Raw genomic sequence first — 24,936 nt, 5'->3', positions numbered from 1 at the left:
GACTACCATGGTGGTAGTGGTGGTAACGGTGTAGGCTACCATGGAAGTGCTGGTGGTGTGGGCTACTGTGGTTGTAAGGGCTACGATGGTGGTAGTGGTGGTAATGGTGTGGGCTACCATGGTGGTAGTGGTGTGGGCTACCATGGTGGTAGTGGTGGTAGTGGTGTGGACTACCATGGTGGTAGTGGTGGTAATGGTGTGGACTACCATGGAGGAGGTGGTGGTGTGGGCTACTGTGGTTGTAAGGGCTACGATGGTGGTGGTGGTCGTGTCTGCTAGCGTGAGGGTGATGTGGGCTACTATGTTGGTGTGACAGTTAAATCACAGGAGGAGATGGAGTAACAGGTCAAAGGGTTAAAGGTTAATTAACTTAAAATACAGGAGGACACGGAGTGAAGACGTACAGTCACATGACTATCTACAGCATCATTACAATGGATTGGTTTCTCTTTTGTTAAGTTTCCCTTTCCGAAAACCTAACAGGCAAACGCCCTGGAGGAGGAATGTATTATGCAAACAGTGGTCATCACACATGATGACTTAGACACTGTCAGGTAACTGACTTACCTTGTATAGTTTCTGTTCCATTGTATTTGGACATGAAACCTCCATAACAGATTAACTGCTGCATACTGTTTGTATAAACTGGTTGGGTGGGTTGGCAAAGGCCTGTATTTAGTTTAGGTTTCTGATGGTGGTGTTGTGGGCTACCGTGGTGGTGGAGGTATGGGCTACTGTGGTCGTGGTGTGGGCTACCGTGGTGGTGGTGGTGTGGGCTACCGTGGTGGTGGTGTTGTGGGCTACTGTGGTGGTGGTGGTGCTGTGGGCTACCATGGTGGTGGTGGTGTGGGCTACCATGCTGGTCGTGGTGGTGCTGGTGATGTGGGCTACCATGCTGGTGTGCGAGAGAGGAGAGAGAGAGCATACTTAAATTCACACAGGACACCGGATAAGACAGGAGAAATACTCTAGATATAACAGACTGACCCTAGCCCCCCGACACAAACTATTGCAGCATAAATACTGCAAGCTGAGACAGGAGGGGTCAGGAGACACTGTGGCCCCATCCGACGATACCCCCAGACAGGGCCAAACAGGCAGGATATAACCCCACCCACTTTGCCAAAGCACAGCCCCCACACCACTAGAGGGATATCTTCAACCACCAACTTACTATCCTGAGACAAGGCCGAGTATAGCCTTGTCTTCCATACGACACGAACCCGAGGGGGGGGGGGGGGGCGCCAACCCGGACAGGAAGATCACGTCAGTGACTCAACCCACTCAAGTGACCCACCCCTCCTTTGGTCGGCATGGAAGAGCACCAGTAAACCAGTGACTCAGCCCCCGTAATAGGGTTAGAGGCAGAGAATGCCAGTGGAGAGAGGGGAACCGGCCAGGCAGAGACAGCAAGGACGGTTCGTTGCTCCAGTGCCTTTCCGTTCGCCTTCACCCTCCTGGACCAGACTACACTCAATCATAGGACCTACTGATGAGATGAGTTTTCAAAAAAGACTTAAAGGTTGAGACCGAGTCTGCGTCTCTCACATGGATAAGCAGACCTTTCCATAAAAATTGAGCTCTATAGGAGAAAGCCCTGCCTCCAGCTGTTTGCTAATAAATTCTAGGGTCAGTAAGTAGGCCTGCGTCTTGTGACCGTAGCATATGTGTAGGTATGTACGGCAGGACGGAATTGGAAAGATAGGTCGGAGCCCATGTAATGCTTTGTAGTTCAGCTGTAAAACCTTGAAATCAGCCCTTGACAGGAAGCCAGTGTAGAGAGGCTAGCACTGGAGTAATATGATCACATTTTGGGGTTATAGTCAGGATTCTAGCAGCCGTGTTTAGCACTAACTGAAGTTTATTTAGTGCTTTATCCGGGTATCCAGAAAGTAGAGCATTGCAGTAGTCTAACCTAGATGTGACAAAAGCATGGATTCATAGTTCTTCATTGTTTTTTAACAGAAAGTTTCTGATTGTTGTGTGGGCTACCATGTTGGTGGTGGTGGTGTGGGCTACCATGGTGGTGGTGGTGTGGGCTACCATGGTGGTGGTGGTGTGGGCTACCATGGTGGTGGTGGTGTGGGCTACCATGGTGGTGGTGGTGTGGGCTACCATGTTGGTGGTGGTGGTGTGGGCTACCATGGTGGTAGTGGTGTGGGCTACCATGTTGGTGGTGGTGGTGGTGGTGTGGGCTACTGTGGTGGAAGTGTGGGCTACCATGGTGGTGGTGGTGTCGGCTACCATGGTGGTGGAGGTGTTGTGGAGTACCGTGGTGGTGGTGTGGGCTACCATGGTGGTGGTGTGGGCTACCGTGGTGGTGGTGGTGTGGGCTACCATGGTGGTGGTGGTGTGGGCTACCATGGTGGTGGTGTTGTCGGCTACCATGGTGGTTGTGGTGTGGGCTACTGTGGTGGTGGTGGTGGTGTTGTTGGCTACCATGGAGGTGGTGGTTGTGAAGGCTACCGGGGAGGTGGTGTTGTTGGTTACCATGTTGGTGGTGGTGGTGTTGTAGGCTACCATGGTGGTGGTGCTGGTGTTGTTGGCTACCATGGTGGTGGTGTTGTAGGCTACCATGTTGGTGGTGGTGGTGTTGTTGAATACCATGGTGGTGGTGGTGGTGTGGGCTACCGTGGTGGTGGTGGTGGTGATGTGGGCTACCATGGATGTGGTGGTGGTGGTGGTGCTATTGGAGTGGGCTACCACGGTGGTGGTGGTGTTGTAGGCTACCATGGTGGTGGTGCTGGTGTTGTTGGCTACCATGGTGGTGGTATTGTAGGCTACCATGTTGGTGGTGGTGGTGTTGTTGAATACCATGGTGGTGGTGGTGGTGTGGGCTACCGTGGTGGTGGTGGTGGTGATGTGGGCTACCATGGATGTGGTGGTGGTGGTGGTGCTATTGGTGTGGGCTACCACGGTGGTGGTGGTGGTATTGGTGTGGGCTACCATGGAGGTGGTGGTGTATCACAGGAGAAGATGGTGGTAGTGGTGTTGTGGGCTATTGAGGTGATGATGGCTGTGGTTGTGTGGGCTACCATGGTGGTGGTGGTGGTGGTGGTGGTGGTGGTGCTATTGGTGTGGGCTAACACGGTGGTGGTGGTGGTAGTGGTGTGGGCTACCATGGTGGTAGTGGTGGTAATGGTGTGGACTACCATGGTGGTAGTGGTGGTAACGGTGTGGGCTACCATGGAGGTGCTGGTGGTGTGGGCTACTGTGGTTGTAAGGGCTACGACGATGGTGGTGGTGGTAATGGTGTGGGCTACCATGGTGGTAGTGGTGTGGGCTACCATGGTGGTAGTGGTGGTAATGGTGTGGGCTACCGTGGTGGTAGTGGTGGTAGTGGTGGTAGTGGTGTGGACTACCATGGTGGTAGTGGTGGTAATGGTGTGGACTACCATGGTGGTAGTGGTGGAAGTGGTGTGGACTACCATGGTGGTAGTGGTGGTAATGGTGTGGACTACCATGGTGGTAGTGGTGGTAGTGGTGTGGACTACCATGGTGGTAGTGGTGGTAACGGTGTGGGCTACCATGGAGGTGCTGGTGGTGTGGGCTACTGTGGTTGTAAGGGCTACGATGGTGGTGGTGGTGGTAATGGTGTTGGCTACCATGGTGGTAGTGGTGGTAGTGGTGTGGACTACCATGGTGGTAGTGGTGGTAATGGTGTGGACTACCATGGAGGAGGTGGTGGTGTGGGCTACTGTGGTTGTAAGGGCTACGATGGTGGTGGTGGTGGTGTCTGCTAGCGTGAGGGTGATGTGGGCTACTATGTTGGTGTGACAGTTAAATCACAGGAGGAGATGGAGTAACAGGTCAAAGGGTTAAAGGTTAATTAACTTAAAATAAAGGAGGACACGGAGTGAAGACGTACAGTCACATGACTATCTACAGCATCATTACAATGGATTGGTTTCTCTTTTGTTAAGTTTCCCTTTCCGAAAACCTAACAGGCAAACGCCCTGGAGGAGGAATGTATTATGCAAACAGTGGTCATCACACATGATGACTTAGACACTGTCAGGTAACTGACTTACCTTGTATAGTTTCTGTTCCATTGTATTTGGACATGAAACCTCCATAACAGATTAACTGCTGCATACTGTTTGTATAAACTGGTTGGGTGGGTTGGCAAAGGCCTGAATTTAGTTTAGGTTTCTGATAGTGGTGTTGTGGGCTACCGTGGTGGTGGAGGTATGGGCTACTGTGGTCGTGGTGTGGGCTACCGTGGTGGTGGTGGTGTGGGCTACCGTGGTGGTGGTGTTGTGGGCTACTGTGGTGGTGGTGTTGCTGTGGGCTACCATGGTGGTGGTGGTGTGGGCTACCATGCTGGTGGAGTTGTGGGCTACCATGCTGGTGGAGTTGTGGGCTACCGTGGTGGTGGTGGTGGTGTGGGCTACCATGCTGGTCGTGGTGGTGCTGGTGATGTGGGCTACCATGCTGGTGTGCGAGAGAGGAGAGAGAGAGCATACTTAAATTCACACAGGACACCGGATAAGACAGGAGAAATACTCTAGATATAACAGACTGACCCTAGCCCCCCGACACAAACTATTGCAGCATAAATACTGCAAGCTGAGACAGGAGGGGTGAGGAGACACTGTGGCCCCATCCGACGATACCCCCAGACAGGGCCAAACAGGCAGGATATAACCCCACCCACTTTGCCAAAGCACAGCCCCCACACCACTAGAGGGATATCTTCAACCACCAACTTACTATCCTGAGACAAGGCCGAGTATAGCCTTGTCTTCCATACGACACGAACCCGAGGGGGGGGGGGCGCCAACCCGGACAGGAAGATCACGTCAGTGACTCAACCCACTCAAGTGACCCACCCCTCCTTTGGTCGGCATGGAAGAGCAGCAGTAAACCAGTGACTCAGCCCCCGTAATAGGGTTAGAGGCAGAGAATGCCAGTGGAGAGAGGGGAACCGGCCAGGCAGAGACAGCAAGGACGGTTCGTTGCTCCAGTGCCTTTCCGTTCGCCTTCACCCTCCTGGACCAGACTACACTCAATCATAGGACCTACTGATGAGATGAGTTTTCAAAAAAGACTTAAAGGTTGAGACCGAGTCTGCGTCTCTCACATGGATAAGCAGACCTTTCCATAAAAATTGAGCTCTATAGGAGAAAGCCCTGCCTCCAGCTGTTTGCTAATAAATTCTAGGGTCAGTAAGGAGGCCTGCGTCTTGTGACCGTAGCATATGTGTAGGTATGTACGGCAGGACGGAATTGGAAAGATAGGTCGGAGCCCATGTAATGCTTTGTAGTTCAGCTGTAAAACCTTGAAATCAGCCCTTGACAGGAAGCCAGTGTAGAGAGGCTAGCACTGGAGTAATATGATCACATTTTGGGGTTATAGTCAGGATTCTAGCAGCCGTGTTTAGCACTAACTGAAGTTTATTTAGTGCTTTATCCGGGTATCCAGAAAGTAGAGCATTGCAGTAGTCTAACCTAGATGTGACAAAAGCATGGATTCATAGTTCTTCATTGTTTTTTAACAGAAAGTTTCTGATTGTTGTGTGGGCTACCATGTTGGTGGTGGTGGTGTGGGCTACCATGGTGGTGGTGGTGTGGGCTACCATGGTGGTGGTGGTGTGGGCTACCATGGTGGTGGTGGTGTGGGCTACCATGTTGGTGGTGGTGGTGTGGGCTACCATGGTGGTAGTGGTGTGGGCTACCATGTTGGTGGTGGTGGTGGTAGTGTGGGCTACTGTGGTGGAGGTGTGGGCTACCATGGTGGTGGTGGTGTCGGCTACCATGGTGGTGGAGGTGTTGTGGAGTACCGTGGTGGTGGTGTGGGCTACCATGGTGGTGGTGTGGGCTACCGTGGTGGTGGTGGTGTGGGCTACCGTGGTGGTGGTGGTGTGGGCTACCATGGTGGTGGTGTTGTCGGATACCATGGTGGTTGTGGTGTGGGCTACTGTGGTGGTGGTGGTGGTGTTGTTGGCTACCATGGTGGTGGTGGTGGTGTGGGCTACCGTGGTGGTGGTGCTGGTGTTGTTGAATACCATGGTGGTGGTGGTGGTGTGGGCTACCGTGGTGGTGGTGGTGGTGATGTGGGCTACCATGGATGTGGTGGTGGTGGTGGTGCTATTGGAGTGGGCTACCACGGTGGTGGTGGTGTTGTAGGCTACCATGGTGGTGGTGCTGGTGTTGTTGGCTACCATGGTGGTGGTATTGTAGGCTACCATGTTGGTGGTGGTGGTGTTGTTGAATACCATGGTGGTGGTGGTGGTGTGGGCTACCGTGGTGGTGGTGGTGATGTGGGCTACCATGGATGTGGTGGTGGTGGTGGTGCTATTGGTGTGGGCTACCACGGTGGTGGTGGTGGTGGTATTGGTGTGGGCTACCATGGAGGTGGTGGTGTATCACAGGAGAAGATGGTGGTAGTGGTGTTGTGGGCTATTGAGGTGATGATGGCTGTGGTTGTGTGGGCTACCATGGTGGTGGTGGTGGTGGTGGTGGTGGTGCTATTGGTGTGGGCTAACACGGCGGTGGTGGTGGTAGTGGTGTGGGCTACCATGGTGGTAGTGGTGGTAATGGTGTGGACTACCATGGTGGTAGTGGTGGTAACGGTGTAGGCTACCATGGAAGTGCTGGTGGTGTGGGCTACTGTGGTTGTAAGGGCTACGATGGTGGTAGTGGTGGTAATGGTGTGGGCTACCATGGTGGTAGTGGTGTGGGCTACCATGGTGGTAGTGGTGGTAGTGGTGTGGACTACCATGGTGGTAGTGGTGGTAATGGTGTGGACTACCATGGAGGAGGTGGTGGTGTGGGCTACTGTGGTTGTAAGGGCTACGATGGTGGTGGTGGTCGTGTCTGCTAGCGTGAGGGTGATGTGGGCTACTATGTTGGTGTGACAGTTAAATCACAGGAGGAGATGGAGTAACAGGTCAAAGGGTTAAAGGTTCATTAACTTAAAATACAGGAGGACACGGAGTGAAGACGTACAGTCACATGACTATCTACAGCATCATTACAATGGATTGGTTTCTCTTTTGTTAAGTTTCCCTTTCCGAAAACCTAACAGGCAAACGCCCTGGAGGAGGAATGTATTATGCAAACAGTGGTCATCACACATGATGACTTAGACACTGTCAGGTAACTGACTTACCTTGTATAGTTTCTGTTCCATTGTATTTGGACATGAAACCTCCATAACAGATTAACTGCTGCATACTGTTTGTATAAACTGGTTGGGTGGGTTGGCAAAGGCCTGTATTTAGTTTAGGTTTCTGATGGTGGTGTTGTGGGCTACCGTGGTGGTGGAGGTATGGGCTACTGTGGTCGTGGTGTGGGCTACCGTGGTGGTGGTGGTGTGGGCTACCGTGGTGGTGGTGTTGTGGGCTACTGTGGTGGTGGTGGTGCTGTGGGCTACCATGGTGGTGGTGGTGTGGGCTACCATGCTGGTCGTGGTGGTGCTGGTGATGTGGGCTACCATGCTGGTGTGCGAGAGAGGAGAGAGAGAGCATACTTAAATTCACACAGGACACCGGATAAGACAGGAGAAATACTCTAGATATAACAGACTGACCCTAGCCCCCCGACACAAACTATTGCAGCATAAATACTGCAAGCTGAGACAGGAGGGGTCAGGAGACACTGTGGCCCCATCCGACGATACCCCCAGACAGGGCCAAACAGGCAGGATATAACCCCACCCACTTTGCCAAAGCACAGCCCCCACACCACTAGAGGGATATCTTCAACCACCAACTTACTATCCTGAGACAAGGCCGAGTATAGCCTTGTCTTCCATACGACACGAACCCGAGGGGGGGGGGGGCGCCAACCCGGACAGGAAGATCACGTCAGTGACTCAACCCACTCAAGTGACCCACCCCTCCTTTGGTCGGCATGGAAGAGCACCAGTAAACCAGTGACTCAGCCCCCGTAATAGGGTTAGAGGCAGAGAATGCCAGTGGAGAGAGGGGAACCGGCCAGGCAGAGACAGCAAGGACGGTTTGTTGCTCCAGTGCCTTTCCGTTCGCCTTCACCCTCCTGGACCAGACTACACTCAATCATAGGACCTACTGATGAGATGAGTTTTCAAAAAAGACTTAAAGGTTGAGACCGAGTCTGCGTCTCTCACATGGATAAGCAGACCTTTCCATAAAAATTGAGCTCTATAGGAGAAAGCCCTGCCTCCAGCTGTTTGCTAATAAATTCTAGGGTCAGTAAGGAGGCCTGCGTCTTGTGACCGTAGCATATGTGTAGGTATGTACGGCAGGACGGAATTGGAAAGATAGGTCGGAGCCCATGTAATGCTTTGTAGTTCAGCTGTAAAACCTTGAAATCAGCCCTTGACAGGAAGCCAGTGTAGAGAGGCTAGCACTGGAGTAATATGATCACATTTTGGGGTTATAGTCAGGATTCTAGCAGCCGTGTTTAGCACTAACTGAAGTTTATTTAGTGCTTTATCCGGGTATCCAGAAAGTAGAGCATTGCAGTAGTCTAACCTAGATGTGACAAAAGCATGGATTCATAGGTCTTCATTGTTTTTTAACAGAAAGTTTCTGATTGTTGTGTGGGCTACCATGTTGGTGGTGGTGGTGTGGGCTACCATGGTGGTGGTGGTGTGGGCTACCATGGTGGTGGTGGTGTGGGCTACCATGTTGGTGGTGGTGGTGTGGGCTACCATGGTGGTAGTGGTGTGGGCTACCATGTTGGTGGTGGTGGTGGTGGTGTGGGCTACTGTGGTGGAGGTGTGGGCTACCATGGTGGTGGTGGTGTCGGCTACCATGGTGGTGGAGGTGGTGTGGAGTACCGTGGTGGTGGTGTGGGCTACCATGGTGGTGGTGTGGGCTACCATGGTGGTGGAGGTGGTGTGGGCTACAGTGGTGGTGGTGTGGGCAACCATGGTGGTGTTGTTGTGAGCTACCATGGTGGTGGAGTTGTGTGCTACCATGGTGGTGGTGGTGGGCTACCATGGTGGTGGAGTTGTGATCTTCTGGGGTGGTGGTGCTGTGAGCTACTGTGGTTGTGGTGCTGTGAGCTACTATGTTTGTGGTAGTGTGGGCTACTGTGGTGATGGCGCCGTGGACTACTGTGGTGGTGGTGTGGGCAACCGTGGTGGTGGAGTAGTGGGCTACCATGATGGTGTTGTTGTGGGCTACCATGGTGGTGTTGTTGTGGGCTACAATAGTGGTCTTGTTGTGAGCTACCATGATGGTGTTGGTGTGGGCTACCATGGTGGTAGAGTTGTGGGCTACCATGGTGGTGTAGTAGTGGGCTACCATGGTTTTGGAGTAGTGGGCTACCATGGTGGTGGAGTAGTGGACTACCATGGTGGTGGAGTAGTTGGCTAACATGGTGGTGTTGTGGGCTACCATGGTGGTGGAGTTGTGGGCTACCGTGGTGGTGGAGTTGTGGGCTACCGTGGTGATGGGTGTGGTGGTGGTGTGGGCTAACCTGTTGGTGGTGGTTGTGTGGGCTAATGTGGTGGTGATGGTGTAGGATGTTCCGTGGTGGTGTGGGATACCATGGTGGTGGTGGTGTGGGCTACTGTGGTGGAGGTGTGGGCTACCATGGTGGTGGTGGTGTCGGCTACCATGTTGGTGGTGGTGGTGGTGTTGGTGTGGGCTACCATGTTGGTGGTGGTGGTGTTGGTGTGGGCTACAATGTTGGTGGTGGTGGTGGTGGTGTTGGTGTGGGCTACCATGTTGGTTGTGGTGGTGTTGGTGTGGGCTACCATGGTGGTGGTGGTGGTGGTGGTGGTTGTGTGGGCTACCATGTTGGTGGTGGTGGTGTTGGTGTGGGCTAAAATGTTGGTGGTGGTGGTGGTGGTGTTGGTGTGGGCTACCATGTTGGATGTGGTGGTGTTGGTGTGGGCTACCATGTTGGTGGTGGTGGTGTTGGTGTGGGCTACCATTTTGGTGGTGGTGGTGTTGGTGTGGGCTACCATGTTGGTGGTGTTTGTGTTGGTGAGGGCTACCATGTTGGTGGTGGTGGTGGTGTGGGCTACCATGGTGGTGGTGGTAAGGGCTACCATGGTGGTGGTGGTGTGGGCTAACGTATTGGTGGATGTGTGGGCTACCGTGGTGGTGGTGTGAACTACCGTGGTGGTGGTGGTGTGGGATATTCCGTGGTGGTGGTGGTGTGGGCTACTGTGGTAGTGGTGTGGGCTACCATGGTGGAGGTGGTGTGGGCTACCATGGTGGTAGTGTGGGTTACCGTGGTGGTGGTGGTGGTGTGGGCTACCGTGGTGGTGGAGGTGGTGTGGGCTACCATGATGGTGGTGTGGACGACTGTGATGGTGGTTTGAACTACCGTGGTGGTGGTGGTGAGGGCTACCATGGTGATGGGTGTGGTGGTGGTGTGGGCTAACCTGTTGGTGGTGGTTGTGTGGGCTACTGTGGAGGTGATGGTGTAGGATGTTCCGTGGTGGTGTGGGATACCATGGTGGTGGTGGTGTGGGCTACTGTGGTGGAGCTGTGGGCTACCATGGTGGTGGTGGTGTCGGCTACCATGGTGGTGGAGGTGGTGTGGAGTACCGTGGTGGTGGTGGTGTGGGCTACCATGGTGGTGGTGTGGGCTACCGTGGTGGTGGAGGTGGTGTGGGCTACTGTGGTGGTGGTGTGGGCAACCATGGTGGTGGAGTTGTGGTCTACTGGGGTGGTGGTGCTGTGAGCTACTGTGGTTGTGGTGCTGTGAGCTACTATGTTTGTGGTAGTGTGGTGGTGGTGGTGGTGTGGGCTAACATGGTGGAGGTGTCGTGGTCTACTGTGGTGGTGGTGTTGGTGGTGTGGGCAACCATGGTGGTGTTGTTGTGAGCTACCATGGTGGTGGAGTTGTGTGCTACCATGGTGGTGGTGGTGGGCTACCATGGTGGTGGAGTTGTGGTCTACTGGGGTGGTGGTGCTGTGAGCTACTGTGGTTGTGGTGCTGTGAGCTACTATGTTTGTGGTAGTGTGGGCTACTGTGGTGATGGCGCCGTGGACTACTGTGGTGGTGGTGTGGGCAACCGTGGTGGTGGAGTAGTGGGCTACCATGATGGTGTTGTTGTGGGCTACAATAGTGGTCTTGTTGTGAGCTACCATGATGGTATTGGTGTGGGCTACCATGGTGGTAGAGTTGTGGGCTACCATGGTGGTGGAGTAGTGGGCTACCATGGTTTTGGAGTAGTGGGCTACCATGGTGGTGGAGTAGTGGACTACCATGGTGGTGGAGTAGTTGGCTAACATGGTGGTGTTGTGGGCTACCATGGTGGTGGAGTTGTGGGCTACCGTGGTGGTGGAGTTGTGGGCTACCGTGGTGATGGGTGTGGTGGTGGTGTGGGCTAACCTGTTGGTGGTGGTTGTGTGGGCTACTGTGGTGGTGATGGTGTAGGATGTTCCGTGGTGGTGTGGGATACCATGGTGGTGGTGGTGTGGGCTACTGTGGTGGAGGTGTGGGCTACCATGGTGGTGGTGGTGTCGGCTACCATGGTGGTGGAGGTGGTGTGGAGTACCGTGGTGGTGGTGGTGTGGGCTACCATGGTGGTGGTGTGGGCTACCGTGGTGGTGGAGGTGGTGTGGGCTACTGTGGTGGTGGTGTGGGCAACCATGGTGGTGGTGGTGTGGGCTAACATGGTGGAGGTGTCGTGGTCTACTGTGGTGGTGGTGTTGGTGGTGTGGGCAACCATGGTGGTGTTGTTGTGAGCTACCATGGTGGTGGAGTTGTGTGCTACCATGGTGGTGGTGGTGGGCTACCATGGTGGTGGAGTTGTGGTCTACTGGGGTGGTGGTGCTGTGAGCTACTGTGGTTGTGGTGCTGTGAGCTATTATGTTTGTGGTAGTGTGCGCTACTGTGGTGATGGCGCCGTGGACTACTGTGGTGGTGGTGTGGGCAACCGTGGTGGTGGAGTAGTGGGCTACCATGATGGTTGAGTAGTGGGCTACCATGGTTTTGGAGTAGTGGGCTAACATGGTGGTGGAGTAGTGGACTACCATGGTGGTGTTGTTGTGGGCTACAATAGTGGTCTTGTTGTGAGCTACCATGATGGTATTGGTGTGGGCTACCATGGTGGTAGAGTTGTGGGCTACCATGGTGGTGGAGTAGTGGGCTACCATGGTTTTGGAGTAGTGGGCTACCATGGTGGTGGAGTAGTGGACTACCATGGTGGTGGAGTAGTTGGCTAACATGGTGGTGTTGTGGGCTACCATGGTGGTGGTGGTGTGGGCTACCATGTTGGTGGTGGTGGTGTGGGCTACCATGGTGGTAGTGGTGTGGGCTACCATGTTGGTGGTGGTGGTGTTGGTGTGGGCTACCATGTTGGTGGAGGTGGTGGTGGTGGTGGTGTGGGCTACAATGTTGGTGGTGGTGGTGTTGGTGTGGGCTACCATGTTGGTGGTGGTGGCGGTGTGGGCTACCATGGTGGTGGTGGTGTCGGCTACCATGGTGGTGGAGGTGGTGTGGAGTACCGTGGTGGTGGTGGTGTGGGCTACCATGATGGTGGTGTGGGCTACCGTGGTGGTGGATGTGGTGTGGGCTACAGTGGTGGTGGTGTGGGCAACCATGGTGGTGGTGGTGTGGGCTACATGGTGGAGGTGTCGTGGTCTACTGTGGTGGTGGTGTTGGTGGTGTGGGCAACCATGGTGGTGTTGTTGTGAGCTACCATGGTGGTGGAGTTGTGTGCTACCATGGTGGTGGTGGTGGGCTACCATGGTGGTGGAGTAGTGGACTACCATGGTTTTGGAGTAGTGGGCTACCATGATGGTGGAGTAGTGGGCTACCATGGTTTTGGAGTAGTAGGCTAACATGGTGGTGGAGTAGTGGACTACCATGGTGGTGTTGTTGTGGGCTACAATAGTGGTCTTGTTGTGAGCTACCATGATGGTATTGGTGTGGGCTACCATGGTGGTAGAGTTGTGGGCTACCATGGTGGTGGAGTAGTGGGCTACCATGGTTTTGGAGTAGTGGGCTACCATGGTGGTGGAGTAGTGGACTACCATGGTGGTGGAGTAGTTGGCTAACATGGTGGTGTTGTGGGCTACCATGGTGGTGGTGGTGTGGGCTACCATGTTGGTGGTGGTGGTGTGGGCTACCATGTTGGTGGTGGTGGTGTGGGCTACCATGGTGGTAGTGGTGTGGGCTACCATGTTGGTGGTGGTGGTGTTGGTGTGGGCTACCATGTTGGTGGCGATGTGGGCTACCATGGTGGTGTTGGTAAGGGCTACCATGGTGGTGGTAAGGGCTACCATGTTGGTGTGGGCTACCATGGTCGTGGTGGTGGTGGTGGTGTGGGCTACCATGTTGGTGTGGGCTACCATGGTGGTGGTGGTTGTGGTGGTGGAGTAGGCTACCATGTTGGTGGTGGTGTTGATGTGTGCTACCATGATGGTGGTGGTGGTAAGGGCTACCATGTTAGTGTGGGCTACCATGGTGGTGGTGGTGGTGGTGGTGGTGTGGGTGACCATGTTGGTTGTGGTGGTGTTGGTAGTGATGTGGGCTACCATGGTGGTGGTGGTGGTGTGGGCTACCATGTTGGTGGTGGTGGTGGTGTTGGTGTGGGCTACCATGTTGGTGGTGGTGGTGTTGGTGTGGGCTACAATGTTGGTGGTGGTGGTGGTGGTGGTGTTGGTGTGGGCTACCATGTTGGTTGTGGTGGTGTTGGTGTGGGCTACCATGTTGGTGGTGGTGGTGTTGGTGTGGGCTACCATTTTGATGGTGGTGGTGTTGGTGTGGGCTACCATGTTGGTGGTGTTTGTGTTGGTGTGGGCTACCATGTTGGTGGTGGTGGTGGTGTGGGCTACCATGTTGGTGGTGGTGGTGTTGGTGTTGGCTACCATGGTGGTGGTGGTGTTGGTATGGGCTACCATGTTGGTGGTGGTGGTGGTGGTGGTGGTGTGGACTACCATGTTATTGGTGTTGTTGTTGGTGTGGGCTACCATGTTGGTGGTTGTGTGGGCTAACATGTTGGTGGTGGTGGTGGTGGTGTGGGCTACCATGGTGGTGGACTTGTTGGCTACCATGATGGTGGTGTGGGCTAACATGGTGGTGGTTGTGTGGGCTACCATGGTGGTGGTGTGGGCTACCGTGGTGGTGGTGGTGTGGGCTACCGTGGTGGTGGTGGTGTGGGCTAACATGGTGGTGGTGTGGGCTAACATGGTGGTGGTGGTGTGGGCTACCATGGTGGTGTTTCAACCTCAGCACACTGAATGGGCTGCCTCCCCTGGGTTGGCTTAGTCCAGACACGCCCCTCTTATAACTCCTACCAATGCACTCAGTACCTATAGTTGGGTCTCAGGCTCCTTTATACCAGCAACTCAGGTTCCCGATAGACTAACTAACCAGATGCTAAAATTACGCCCCCCCCCCCCCCCCCCCTTGGGGCCACAGTGTCTCCTGACTCCTCCTGTCTCAGCCTCCAGTATTTATGCTGCAGTAGTTTATGTGTCGGGGGGCTGGGGTCAGTTTGTTATATCTGGAGTACTTCTCCTGTCCTATCCGGTGTCCTGTGTGAATTTAAGTATGCTCTCTCTAATTCTCTCTTTCTCTCTTTCTTTCTCTCTCTCGGGGGACCTGAGCTCTAGGACCATGCCTCAGGACTACCTGGCATGATGACTCCTTGCTGTCCCCAGTCCACCTGGTCGTGCTGCTGCTCCAGTTTCAACTGTTTTGCCTGTGATTATTATTATTTGACCATGCTGGTCATTTATGAACATTTGAACATCTTGGCCATGTTCTGTTATAATCTCCACCCGGCACAGCCAGAAGTGGACTGGCCACCCCACATAGCCTGGTTCCTCTCTAGGTTTCTTCCTAGGTTTTGGCCTTTCTAGGGAGTTTTTCCTAGCCACCGTGCTTCTACACCTGCATTGCTTGCTGTTTGGGGGGTTTAGGCTGGGTTTCTGTACAGCACTTTGAGATATCAGCTGATGTACGAAGGGCTATATAAATACATTTGATTTGATTTGATCAAGTCTATTTCAGAAACCTAGAGAAAAACACTGGTATAACTCATTGATGACACAGGGTTTCAGAACAATAAAGCAAGTTTATTCAAAGTTCCAGAAACAGCCATAAAAAAATCCCAGATCAATCAACCAATCACAAATCAATATCACAAATCAACCAATCACAAATCAATATCACAAATCAACAAATCACAAATCAATATCACAAATCAACCAATCACAAATCAATATCACAAATCAACCAATCACAAATCAATATCACAAATCAACCAATCACAAATCAATATCACAAATTAACCAATCACAAATCAATATCACAAATCAACCAATCACAAATCAATATCACAAATCAATGATAAGATCAAATCAACCATGAATTAACTTTATAGATGCCTCCAGCGCCCTTTAACTAAACCATTAGTGGGATGTGCCAATAAAATGTTATTTGTCGATCACAATTTTATCAGAAGGACAATATTTAATGACAATAATAACAAGAAAAACCTTCTACAATTTATAAACGGCTCTTTGTCTCCCCCTCAAGATGATCAGTCCCTCAGTTGGTGTCTAAAAAAACTCTGTAACAGCTACATTAACACACTTCTGTCAATGAGGTCACCTTAACGATTCCTCCGAAAATGTTACTTTAAACCAAGTAGAATAAAAACCTAAAAATATCTCAAGCTAAAAAGCGAAAGCAAAAATCTTGTCCCAGCAGTCGACAGGTTCTCCCAGCTCAAAGAGAGTCCTTTCTACCTACCATCAGTCTTCCTGTCTGCTAACTCATTGTGGCTAACTCCTGCTCCAATGATGCATTAACACCTAATGCGGCATTTTCAGCACCAACTAACCCCCCACCTCCTGCCTGGCTGTTCTGTCCTGTGGATTTACAATTCAAGCTAGAAACCTACATTACTGCACTACTTTAATCCTCCTTTTATATTTCACAATGTTTTCAACTTTCAACATTTAACATATTTAACCTTTAATGATCATTACAATAAACTTCAGTCCCAATTCATTTCTTCTCTTTTTTTCTTATTTTATTTAAATAAATGTAAATTCTCTTATCTATGTTCATTCTTCTTTTTTCTCTGTGTGTGAATGAAAGTGAAACTCCTTCATGAGTTTGTGTGTGTGTGTGTGTGTGTGTGTGTGTGTGTGTGTGTGTGTGTGTGTGTGTGTGTGTGTGTATGCAAGTGGGGCCTTCGTATCCAGGCCCTCTGTCACTAAAATGTCACAGAAAACTGGGTCCCTAGTGGTCCCTATATAGTGGTCCCTATATTGTGGTCCCTATATAGTGGTTCCTATATAGTGGTCCCTATATAGTGGTCCCTATATAGTGGTCCCTATATAGTGATCCCTATATAGTCGTTCCCCATAGTGGTCCCTATATAGTGGTCCTATATAGTGGTCCCTATATAGTGGTTCCTATATAGTGGTCCCTATATAGTGGTCCCTATATAGTGGTCCCTATATAGTGGTCTGTATATAGTGGTCTGTATATAGTGGTCTGTATATAGTGGTCTGTATATAGTGGTCTGTATATAGTGGTCTGTATATAGTGGTCCCTATATAGTGGTCTGTATATAGTGGTCTGTATATAGTGGTCTGTATATAGTGGTCTGTATATAGTGGTCTGTATATGGTGGTCTGTATATAGTGGTCTGTATATAGTGGTCTGTATATAGTGGTCCCGATATTTACAACTTGACAGAGCTTTGTTAAATATTTCCTTCCTCTTGCAGTGTATTTCTGTATACTATATCACATGTCTACATACCTGATATACTGTATACTACATCACATGTATACATACCTGATATACTGTATACTATATCACATGTCTACATACCTGATATACTGTATACTACATCACACGTCTACATACCTGATATACTGTATACTATATCACATGTCTACATACCTGATATACTGTATACTATATCACATGTCTACATACCTGATATACTGTATACTACATCACACGTCTACATACCTGATATACTGTATACTATATCACATGTCGACATACCTGATCCAGTGTGTCCAGCTGCAGCTGTTGTGCAGCACTGGGCAGGATGGCTGTAACCATGCTGCTGGTCAGGTTTGTTTCTTCCCTGTCATACTCCTCCACTTCCCTCCCCTCACCCAGCAGCAGCCCGTAGAATGCCTGCCGTATGGGCCGAGAGGTGATGTTCCCACTGGGTAAGCTGTGATCTTCCACTTGGATACCCTGTATCACTGGCCTATGCTGCAGAATGTATATCATGTAGGGGGGAAGTGTCCCCTTCGTCAACGGCAGCAGAGTCCAGTCTGGAAGGACACTCAGATGGTCTGGGAGAAGGCCGGCATCAGGAGCCTCGCCATCATTGAAGAAACGCTCCAGGCAACCGGGTTGAATCTGGTATGTTTCTATGCCCCGAGAGAGGGCCTGGAGGGCAGCATCCATGTTGTTTTCCCCATGACAAATGAGGAGGTGCACATTGTCCAAGGCCTCCTGCTTCTCCTGGAAACTGGCCAGCCATTTCAGCAACTTGTTGAAAAAGACAACCCCTTCCCAAGCACAAAAAAACAACACACATATATATATATATATATATATAAAATATTGCAGGCATTGAATATACCTTTGAGCATCAATTACACCAGTTATTAATTACACTTTGGATGGTGTATCAATACACCCAGTTACTACAAAGATACGGGTATCCTTCCTAACTCAGTTGCCAGAGAGGAAGGAAACTGCTCAGGGATTTCACCTTGAGGTCAATGGTGACGTTAATGGCTGAGATAGGAGAAAACTGAGGATCAACAACATTGTAGTTATTCCACAATACTAACCTAATTGACAGAGTGAAAAGAAGGAAGCCTGTACAGCAGAGATCTCCAACCTTTTCTAGCATGACAGCTACATAAAGAAAAATGAATTTCACGAGCTACTCATTTTTTTAATAGCTTTCAAATCGTCAAATTCTTCTCCTCTCCTCAACCCTGCAACTCTTCCCCTGTTCCTTATACAAGATATGTGTTTTCTGGCAATATATAATAGTCAAATAACAACTCTAAGGGGGCCCTATAAAATGTTATTTTGAATTATTCCAAATTCTGTTTTTTACTCTCAATATTACAATTATTCAGAGAGAAAAACACGGAAATTGATGTTCTGAGTCCATGTCAATGCTTAAATCACATCAACAGAAAAATGTAGAGGTCTGAAAAAAAAATGCTAACAAATGTAAAAAAAATCTGTAATTCCCCTTTAATTGTACATCTAGCAGGAGAGGAATGTATTAGTTTAGCAATGTTTCTGCTGTTAGGCCTACTGCTGCAGCACACCATGGCAGAGACTGCTAAACAATGGCCTCCTAATTTATGCAAATAATCATGATATCCAAAACCGTTCAACAGTTTGGGGTCACTTAGAAATGTCCTTGTTTTTGAAAGAAAAACATCAAATTGATCAGAAATACAGTGTAGAAATTGTTAATGTTGTAAATGACTATTGGAGCTGGAAACGGTTGATTTGTTATGGAATATCTACATAGGCTACAGAGGCCCATTATCAGCAACCATCACTCCTGTGTTCCAGTGGCACGTTGTGTTAGCTAATTCAAGTTCATCATTTTAAAAGGCTAATTGATCATTAGAAAACCCTTTCGCCATTATGTTAGAAGAGTTGAAAACTGTTGTACTGATTAAAGAAATAATAAAACTGTCTTTCTTTAGACTAGTTGAGTATCTGGAGCATCAGCATTTGTGGGTTCGATTACAGGCTCAAAATGGCCAGAAACTTGTCAGCCTATTCTTGTTCTGAGAAATGAAGACTATTCCATGCGAGAAATTGCCAAGAAACTGAAGATCTCGTACAACGCTGTGTACTACTCCCTTCACAGAACAGCGCAAACTGGCTCTAACCAGAATAGAAATGTTTAAATTCATGGTCAGACAACACAAAGAGAGAATGGTACATAAAAAAGGAATTACGTTCCATTGACGTGCGCTTAACTTGGGTCTTAATCGGCCCTCATTAGGAGGAATGTATTATATAAAACGTTTTCTATTCCATCTGACTTGGAAATGAAACAGACAAGCTGCTGCACATAATTTGTAAAAACTGTCTGGGTTGTTTGTTCTCTGGATCTGGAACCCAAACTGGTTGGGTTGTTTGTTCTCTGGATCTGGAACCCAAACTGGTTGGGTTGTTTGTTCTCTGGATCTGGAACCCAAACTGTCTGGGTTGGTTGTTCTCTGGATCTGGAACCCAAACTGGTTGGGTTGTTTGTTCTCTGGATCTGGAACCCAAACTGGTTGGGTTGTTTGTTCTCTGGATCTGGAACCCAAACTGTCTGGGTTGGTTGTTCTCTGGATCTGGAACCCAAACTGGTTGGGTTGTTTGTTCTCTGGATCTGGATCCCAAACTGTCTGGGTTGGTTGTTCTCTGGATCTGGAACCCAAACTGGTTGGGTTGTTTGTTCTCTGGATCTGGATCCCAAACTGTCTGGGTTGTTTGTTCTCTGGATCTGGAACCCAAACTGGTTGGGTTGTTTGTTCTCTGGATCTGGATCCCAAACTGTCTGGGTTGGTTGTTCTCTGGATCTGGAACCCAAACTGGTTGGGTTGTTTGTTCTCTGGATCTGGATCCCAAACTGTCTGGGTTGGTTGTTCTCTGGATCTGGAACCCAAACTGGTTGGGTTGTTTGTTCTCTGGATCTGGATCCCAAACTGTCTGGGTTGTTTGTTCTCTGGATCTGGAACCCAAACTGGTTGGGTTGTTTGTTCTCTGGATCTGGATCCCAAACTGGCTGGGTTGTTTGTTCTCTGGATCTGGATCCCAAACTGCCTGGGTTGGTTGGTGTCTGGATCTGGATCTGGATCCCAAACTGGCTGGGTTGGTTGGTGTCTGGATCTGGATCTGGATCCCAAACTGGCTGGGTTGGTTGGTGTCTGGATCTGGAACCAAAACTAGTTGGGTTGGTTGGTATGGGCAGGTATAAGCTACGGACAATGAACACAATCGAATTTTATCAATGGAAATTTGAATGCACAGAAATACCGTCACAAGATTCCGAGGCCCAATGTCGTGCCATTCATCTGCCCCCATCACCTCATGTTACTGGTTGGTAGGTGATCAAATACTTATGTCATGCAATAAAATGCAAATTAATTACTTAAAAATCATACAGAGTGATTTTCTGGATTTTTGTTTTAGATTCCGTCTCTCACAGTTGAAGTGTACCTACGATAAAAAATTACAGACCTCTACATGCTTTGTAAGTAGGAAAACCTGCAACATCGGCAGTGTTTCAAATAGTTGTTCTCCCCACTGTATATATATCAATATTTGTTAACTAGGCAGGTCAGTTCAGAACTAATTCCTATTTACAATGACGGCCTAGGAACAGTGGGTTAACTGTGTTGTTAAGGGGCAGAACGACAGATTTTTTTCACCTTGTCAGCTCGGGAATTCGATCTAGCAAGCTTTTGGTTACTGACCCAACGCTCTAACCACTAGGCTACCTGCCGTCCCTACACTCTAACCACTAGACGACCTGCCGCCCCTACACTCTAACCACTAGGCTACCTGCCGTCCCTACACTCTAACCACTAGACGACCTGCCGCCCCAAATGCATCTGTAGTAGTTATGTTTACTTCGGTATACGCGTAAAATGTTCAAACTTACCGCGCTTCCAATTGGGTTCCATCGACAAGCTGTCTTCAAACTTGATGGGAAAGCCCATCTTATCCAAGTTGACATAGTCGTTTCCTGTGATGGCACCAAAGACTGGGAGAAGCTGTCTGTTGATGTTGACTTGTCTGCAGAAGCTTGTTGTGGTGTACCGCTTGCAGGGGATGTAATTTTGAGGACTCCAGCGTTGCACTGACGCGTTCTGCCACTGAAAATGGGACATGGGAAGAAATCCTGCCTGGATGTCAAAAATATAAAAGTCACTGTCATTGGACAGGACCGGACACTTCCACTTTTGAGCCAGTGAGGCTATTTCTTGGTCTGCCTCAGAAAGGGCCTGTGCGAACGGCACATTCAAGCTGGAGAGAACCTGTTTAAAGACTTGTCTGGCAAGGGTTGGTATTAACCAGGCCCCTCGAAGCCCCTTGGACCACTTGTTGGCTGTGTCGATCTTTGATTCAGCTCGTTTTCTGACAGTTTCAAACTTTTTGTCGGTGTGGTCGGAGCCTCCGTCTATAATCACATACGGTTCAATGCTACAATCTCTCAGCGCCTTAAAGAACTTGCAGACCTGGTCCTCAAATACATCATAATCCCCTCCATGCTGCTGATCCACACATGAGGTCAAATAAAGAGAGTGGTAGATATTACAACCATCTATGACTACCTTGCTGTTTCTGAAATGATCATTTGTTAAAATCTCTCCATGATCACCTATAAATTTGGCCAAACCCTTGATACCCATGATGAGATCCTTCTAGGATATGATGTCTCTCGAAGTGAAGAGGTTCAGTCACAGGACTATTTATAGGATCATTACAAAGGAAGGGTTTACATTTCGTTAAGTTTCCCTTTCAATACGTCATCTCCCTAATCTCTGTATGGACACTTGCTGAGCAGGTCTAGACTAGTTTATGGGAAATCCTATATGAAAATAATACAGTCAGAAATGGGTTACAACTGTGGTGGTGGTGTGGGCTACCATGGTGGTGGTGTGGGCTACCATGGTGGTGGTGTGGGCTACCATGGTAGTGGTGTGGGCTACCGTGGTGGTGGTGGTGTGGGCTACCGTGGTGGTGGTGTGGGCTACCATGGTGGTGGTGGTGTGGGCTACCGTGGTGTTGGTGTGGACTACCATGGCGGTGGTGGTGTGGGCTACCATGGTGGTGGTGGTGTGGGCTACCATGGTGGTGGTGGTGTGGGCTACCATGGTGGTGGTGGTGTGGGCTACTGTGGTGGTGGTGTGGGCTACTGTGGTGGTGGTGTGGGCTAACATGGTGGTGGTGGTGTGGGCTACCATGGTGGTGGTGGTGTGGGCTACCATGGTGGTGGTGGTGTGGGCTACCATGGTGGTGGTGGTGTGGGCTACCATGGTGGTGGTGGTGTGGGCTACCATGGTGGTGGTTGTGTGGGCTACCGTCGTGGTGGTGTGGACTACCATGGTGGTGGTGTGGACTACCATTATGGTGGTGGTGTGGGCTACTGTGGTGGTGGTGTGGACTACCATGGCGGTGGTGGTGTGGGCTACCTTGGTGGTGGTGGTGTGGGCTACCATGGTGGTGGTGGTGGTGTGGGCTACCATGGTGGTGGTGTGGGCTACCATGGTGGTGGTAGTGTGGGCTAACATGGTGGTGGTGTGGGCTACCGTGGTGGTGATGTGGGCTACCATGGTGGTGTGGGCTACCATGGTGGTGGTGTGGGCTACCGTGGTGGTGATGTGGGCTACCATGGTGGTGGTGATGTGGGCTACCATGGTGGTGATGTGGGCTACCATGGTGGTGGTGTGGGCTACCATGGTGGTGATGTGGGCTACCATGGTTGTGATGTGGGCTACCATGGTGGTGATGTGGGCTACCATGGTGGTGATGTGGGCTACCATGGTGGTGATGTGGGCTACCATGATGGTGGTGTGGGCTACCATGGTGGTGATGTGGGCTACCATGGTGGTTGTGTGAGCTACCGTGGTGGTGATGTGGGCTACCATGGTGGTGGTGATGTGGGCTACCATGGTGGTGGTGTGGGCTCCCATGGTGGTGGTGATGTGGGCTACCATGGTGGTGATGTGGGCTACCATGGTGGTGGTGTGGGCTACCGTGGTGGTGATGTGGGCTACCATGGTGGTGATGTGGGCTACCATGGTGGTGATGTGGGCTACCATGGTGGTGATGTGGGCTACCATGATGGTGGTGTGGGCTACCATGATGGTGGTGTGGGCTACCATGGTGGTGATGTGGGCTACCATGGTGGTGGTGTGGGCTACCATGGTGGTGATGTGGGCTACTAGTTAAATTGCAGGAAGACATGGAGTAACAGGTCTAAGGTTTAAACGTGTATTCAGTTCAAATACAAGAGGGGAGTTCCGGTTTAGCAGGTGAATGGAGAAGAAGCTCGTGGACGAAGCTCCTACGTATTAGTTAATTTTGCCAAATATGAACTTTGCAGTTACATTTGGGCACGCTTTTCATCCAAAATTTGAGGTGGGTGGACTGAGGTAGGGCGGAGAGGTAGGGAAGGGACTAGGGGGGATTGGGTGGGTGTGTTGAATGGAGGGGGGGATATGGTCAAATCCTTAATGTACATTATGTAAAACTTTTATAAAAATATGTGGACATGGAGTGAAGAGTTTCAGTCACATGACTATCTACATCATCATCATTACAATGGATAGTTTTCTCTTTTGTTAAGTTTCCTTTTCCCGAAAACCTAACAGGCAAACGCACTGGATGAGGGATGTAAAATGCAAACAGTGGTCATCAAACATGATCACTTAGACACTGTCAGGTAACTGACTTACCTGGTCTAGTTTTCTGTTCTATTGTATTTGGACATGAAACCTCCATGACAGATTAACTGCTGCATACTGTTTGTATAAACTGGTTGGGTGGGTTGGCAAAGGCTTGTATTTAGTTTAGATTAACGGTGGTGGTGTGGGCTACCGTGGTGGTGGTGGTGAGGGCTACCGTGGTGGTGGTGGTGAGGGCTACCGTGGTGGTGGTGGTGAGGGCTACCGTGGTGGTGGTGGTGAGGGCTACCATGGTGGTGGTGGTGAGGGCTACCATGGTGGTGGTGGTGAGGGCTACCATGGTGGTGGTGGTGTTGGTGGAAGCGGTGTGGGATACCATGGTGGTATAGGCTACCATGGTGGTTGTGGTGGTGTGGCGTAGTGGTGGTGGTGGTGTGGAATACCATGGTGGTGGTGGTGTTTGCTACCATGGTGGTGGTGGTGGTGGTGTGGGCTACCATGGTTGTGTGGGCTACCATGGTGGTGGTGTTGGTGGTGGTGGAAGTGGTGTGGGCTACCGTGGTGGTATGGGCTACCATGGTGGTGGTCGTGGTGGTACAGGCTACCGTAGTGGTGGTTTTGGTTGTGTAGGCTACTATGGTTGTGGTGGTGGTGTGGGCTACCATGGTGGTGGTGGTGGGGTGGGCATCCATGGTGGCGGTGGTGGTGGTGTTGGTGTGGGCTACCATGGTGGTGGTGGTGTTGTTGTGGGCTACCATGGTGGAGGTGGTGGTGGTGTTGGTGTGGGCTACCATGGTGGTATTGGTGGTGTGGGCTACCATGGTGGTGATGTGGGCTACCATGGTGGTGGTGTGGGCTACCATGGTGGTGGTGAGGGCTACCATGGTGGTGGTGAGGGCTACCATGGTGGTGGTGTGGGCTACCATGGTGGTGGTGAGGGCTACCATGGTGGTGGTGTGGGCTACCATGGTGGTGGTGGTGTGGGCTACTATGGTGGTGGTGGTGAGGGCTACCATGGTGGTGGTGGTGAGGGCTACTATGGTGGTGGTGAGGGCTACCATGGTGGTGGTGGTGAGGGCTACCATGGTGGTGGTGGTGAGGGCTACTATGGTGGTGGTGGTGAGGGCTACCATGGTGGTGGTGGTGTGGGCTACCTTGATGGTGGTGGTGTGGGCTACCATGGTGGAGGTGGTGTGGGCTACTATGGTGGTGGTGGTGAGGGCTACCATGGTGGTGGTGGTGAGGGCTACTATGGTGGTGGTGAGGGCTACCATGGTGGTGGTGGTGTGGGCTACCGTGGTGGTGGTGGTGTGGCGTAGTGGTGGTGGTGGTGTTTGCGGTAGTCCTTTAGGCGTGTTTCCTCCATGTTCTTGGGCACAGGAACGATGTTGTCTGCTTGAAACATGTTGGTATTACAGACTCGGTCAGGGACAGGTTAAAAATGTCAGTGAAGACACTTGCCAGTTGGTCTGCACATGCTCTGAGTACACGTCCATCCTGGTAATCCCCACAGCCTTGTGAATGTTGACCTGTTTAAAGGCTACGGAGGGCATGCACTTTCAATGCAATATACCAAAACAAAATAAACTATGCATGAGATTTTATTG

General features: G+C 50.7%; 1 protein-coding gene across 1 annotated transcript in view; it reads right to left on the bottom strand.

Moving 5' to 3' along the window:
• Nucleotides 1–21,337, bottom strand: part of LOC139418987 (single-strand DNA endonuclease ASTE1-like) — a 44,610-nt gene extending 23,273 nt beyond the window's left edge. Inside the window, exons 1-2 of the mRNA XM_071168789.1 lie at nucleotides 20,581–21,337; nucleotides 16,932–17,452 (exon numbers count right to left, since the gene is read on the bottom strand). Coding sequence (XP_071024890.1) covers nucleotides 16,932–17,452; nucleotides 20,581–21,331 — 1,272 coding nt within the window. The 5' untranslated portion in view covers nucleotides 21,332–21,337. The remainder of the gene's footprint in view (nucleotides 1–16,931; nucleotides 17,453–20,580) is intronic.
• Nucleotides 21,338–24,936: the final 3,599 nt, after the last annotated feature.

This window comes from Oncorhynchus clarkii, chromosome 2 (genome assembly GCF_045791955.1).
Source record: "Oncorhynchus clarkii lewisi isolate Uvic-CL-2024 chromosome 2, UVic_Ocla_1.0, whole genome shotgun sequence".
Taxonomy (NCBI): domain Eukaryota; kingdom Metazoa; phylum Chordata; class Actinopteri; order Salmoniformes; family Salmonidae; genus Oncorhynchus; species Oncorhynchus clarkii.
This window is presented reverse-complemented; position numbering and strand designations above follow the sequence as displayed.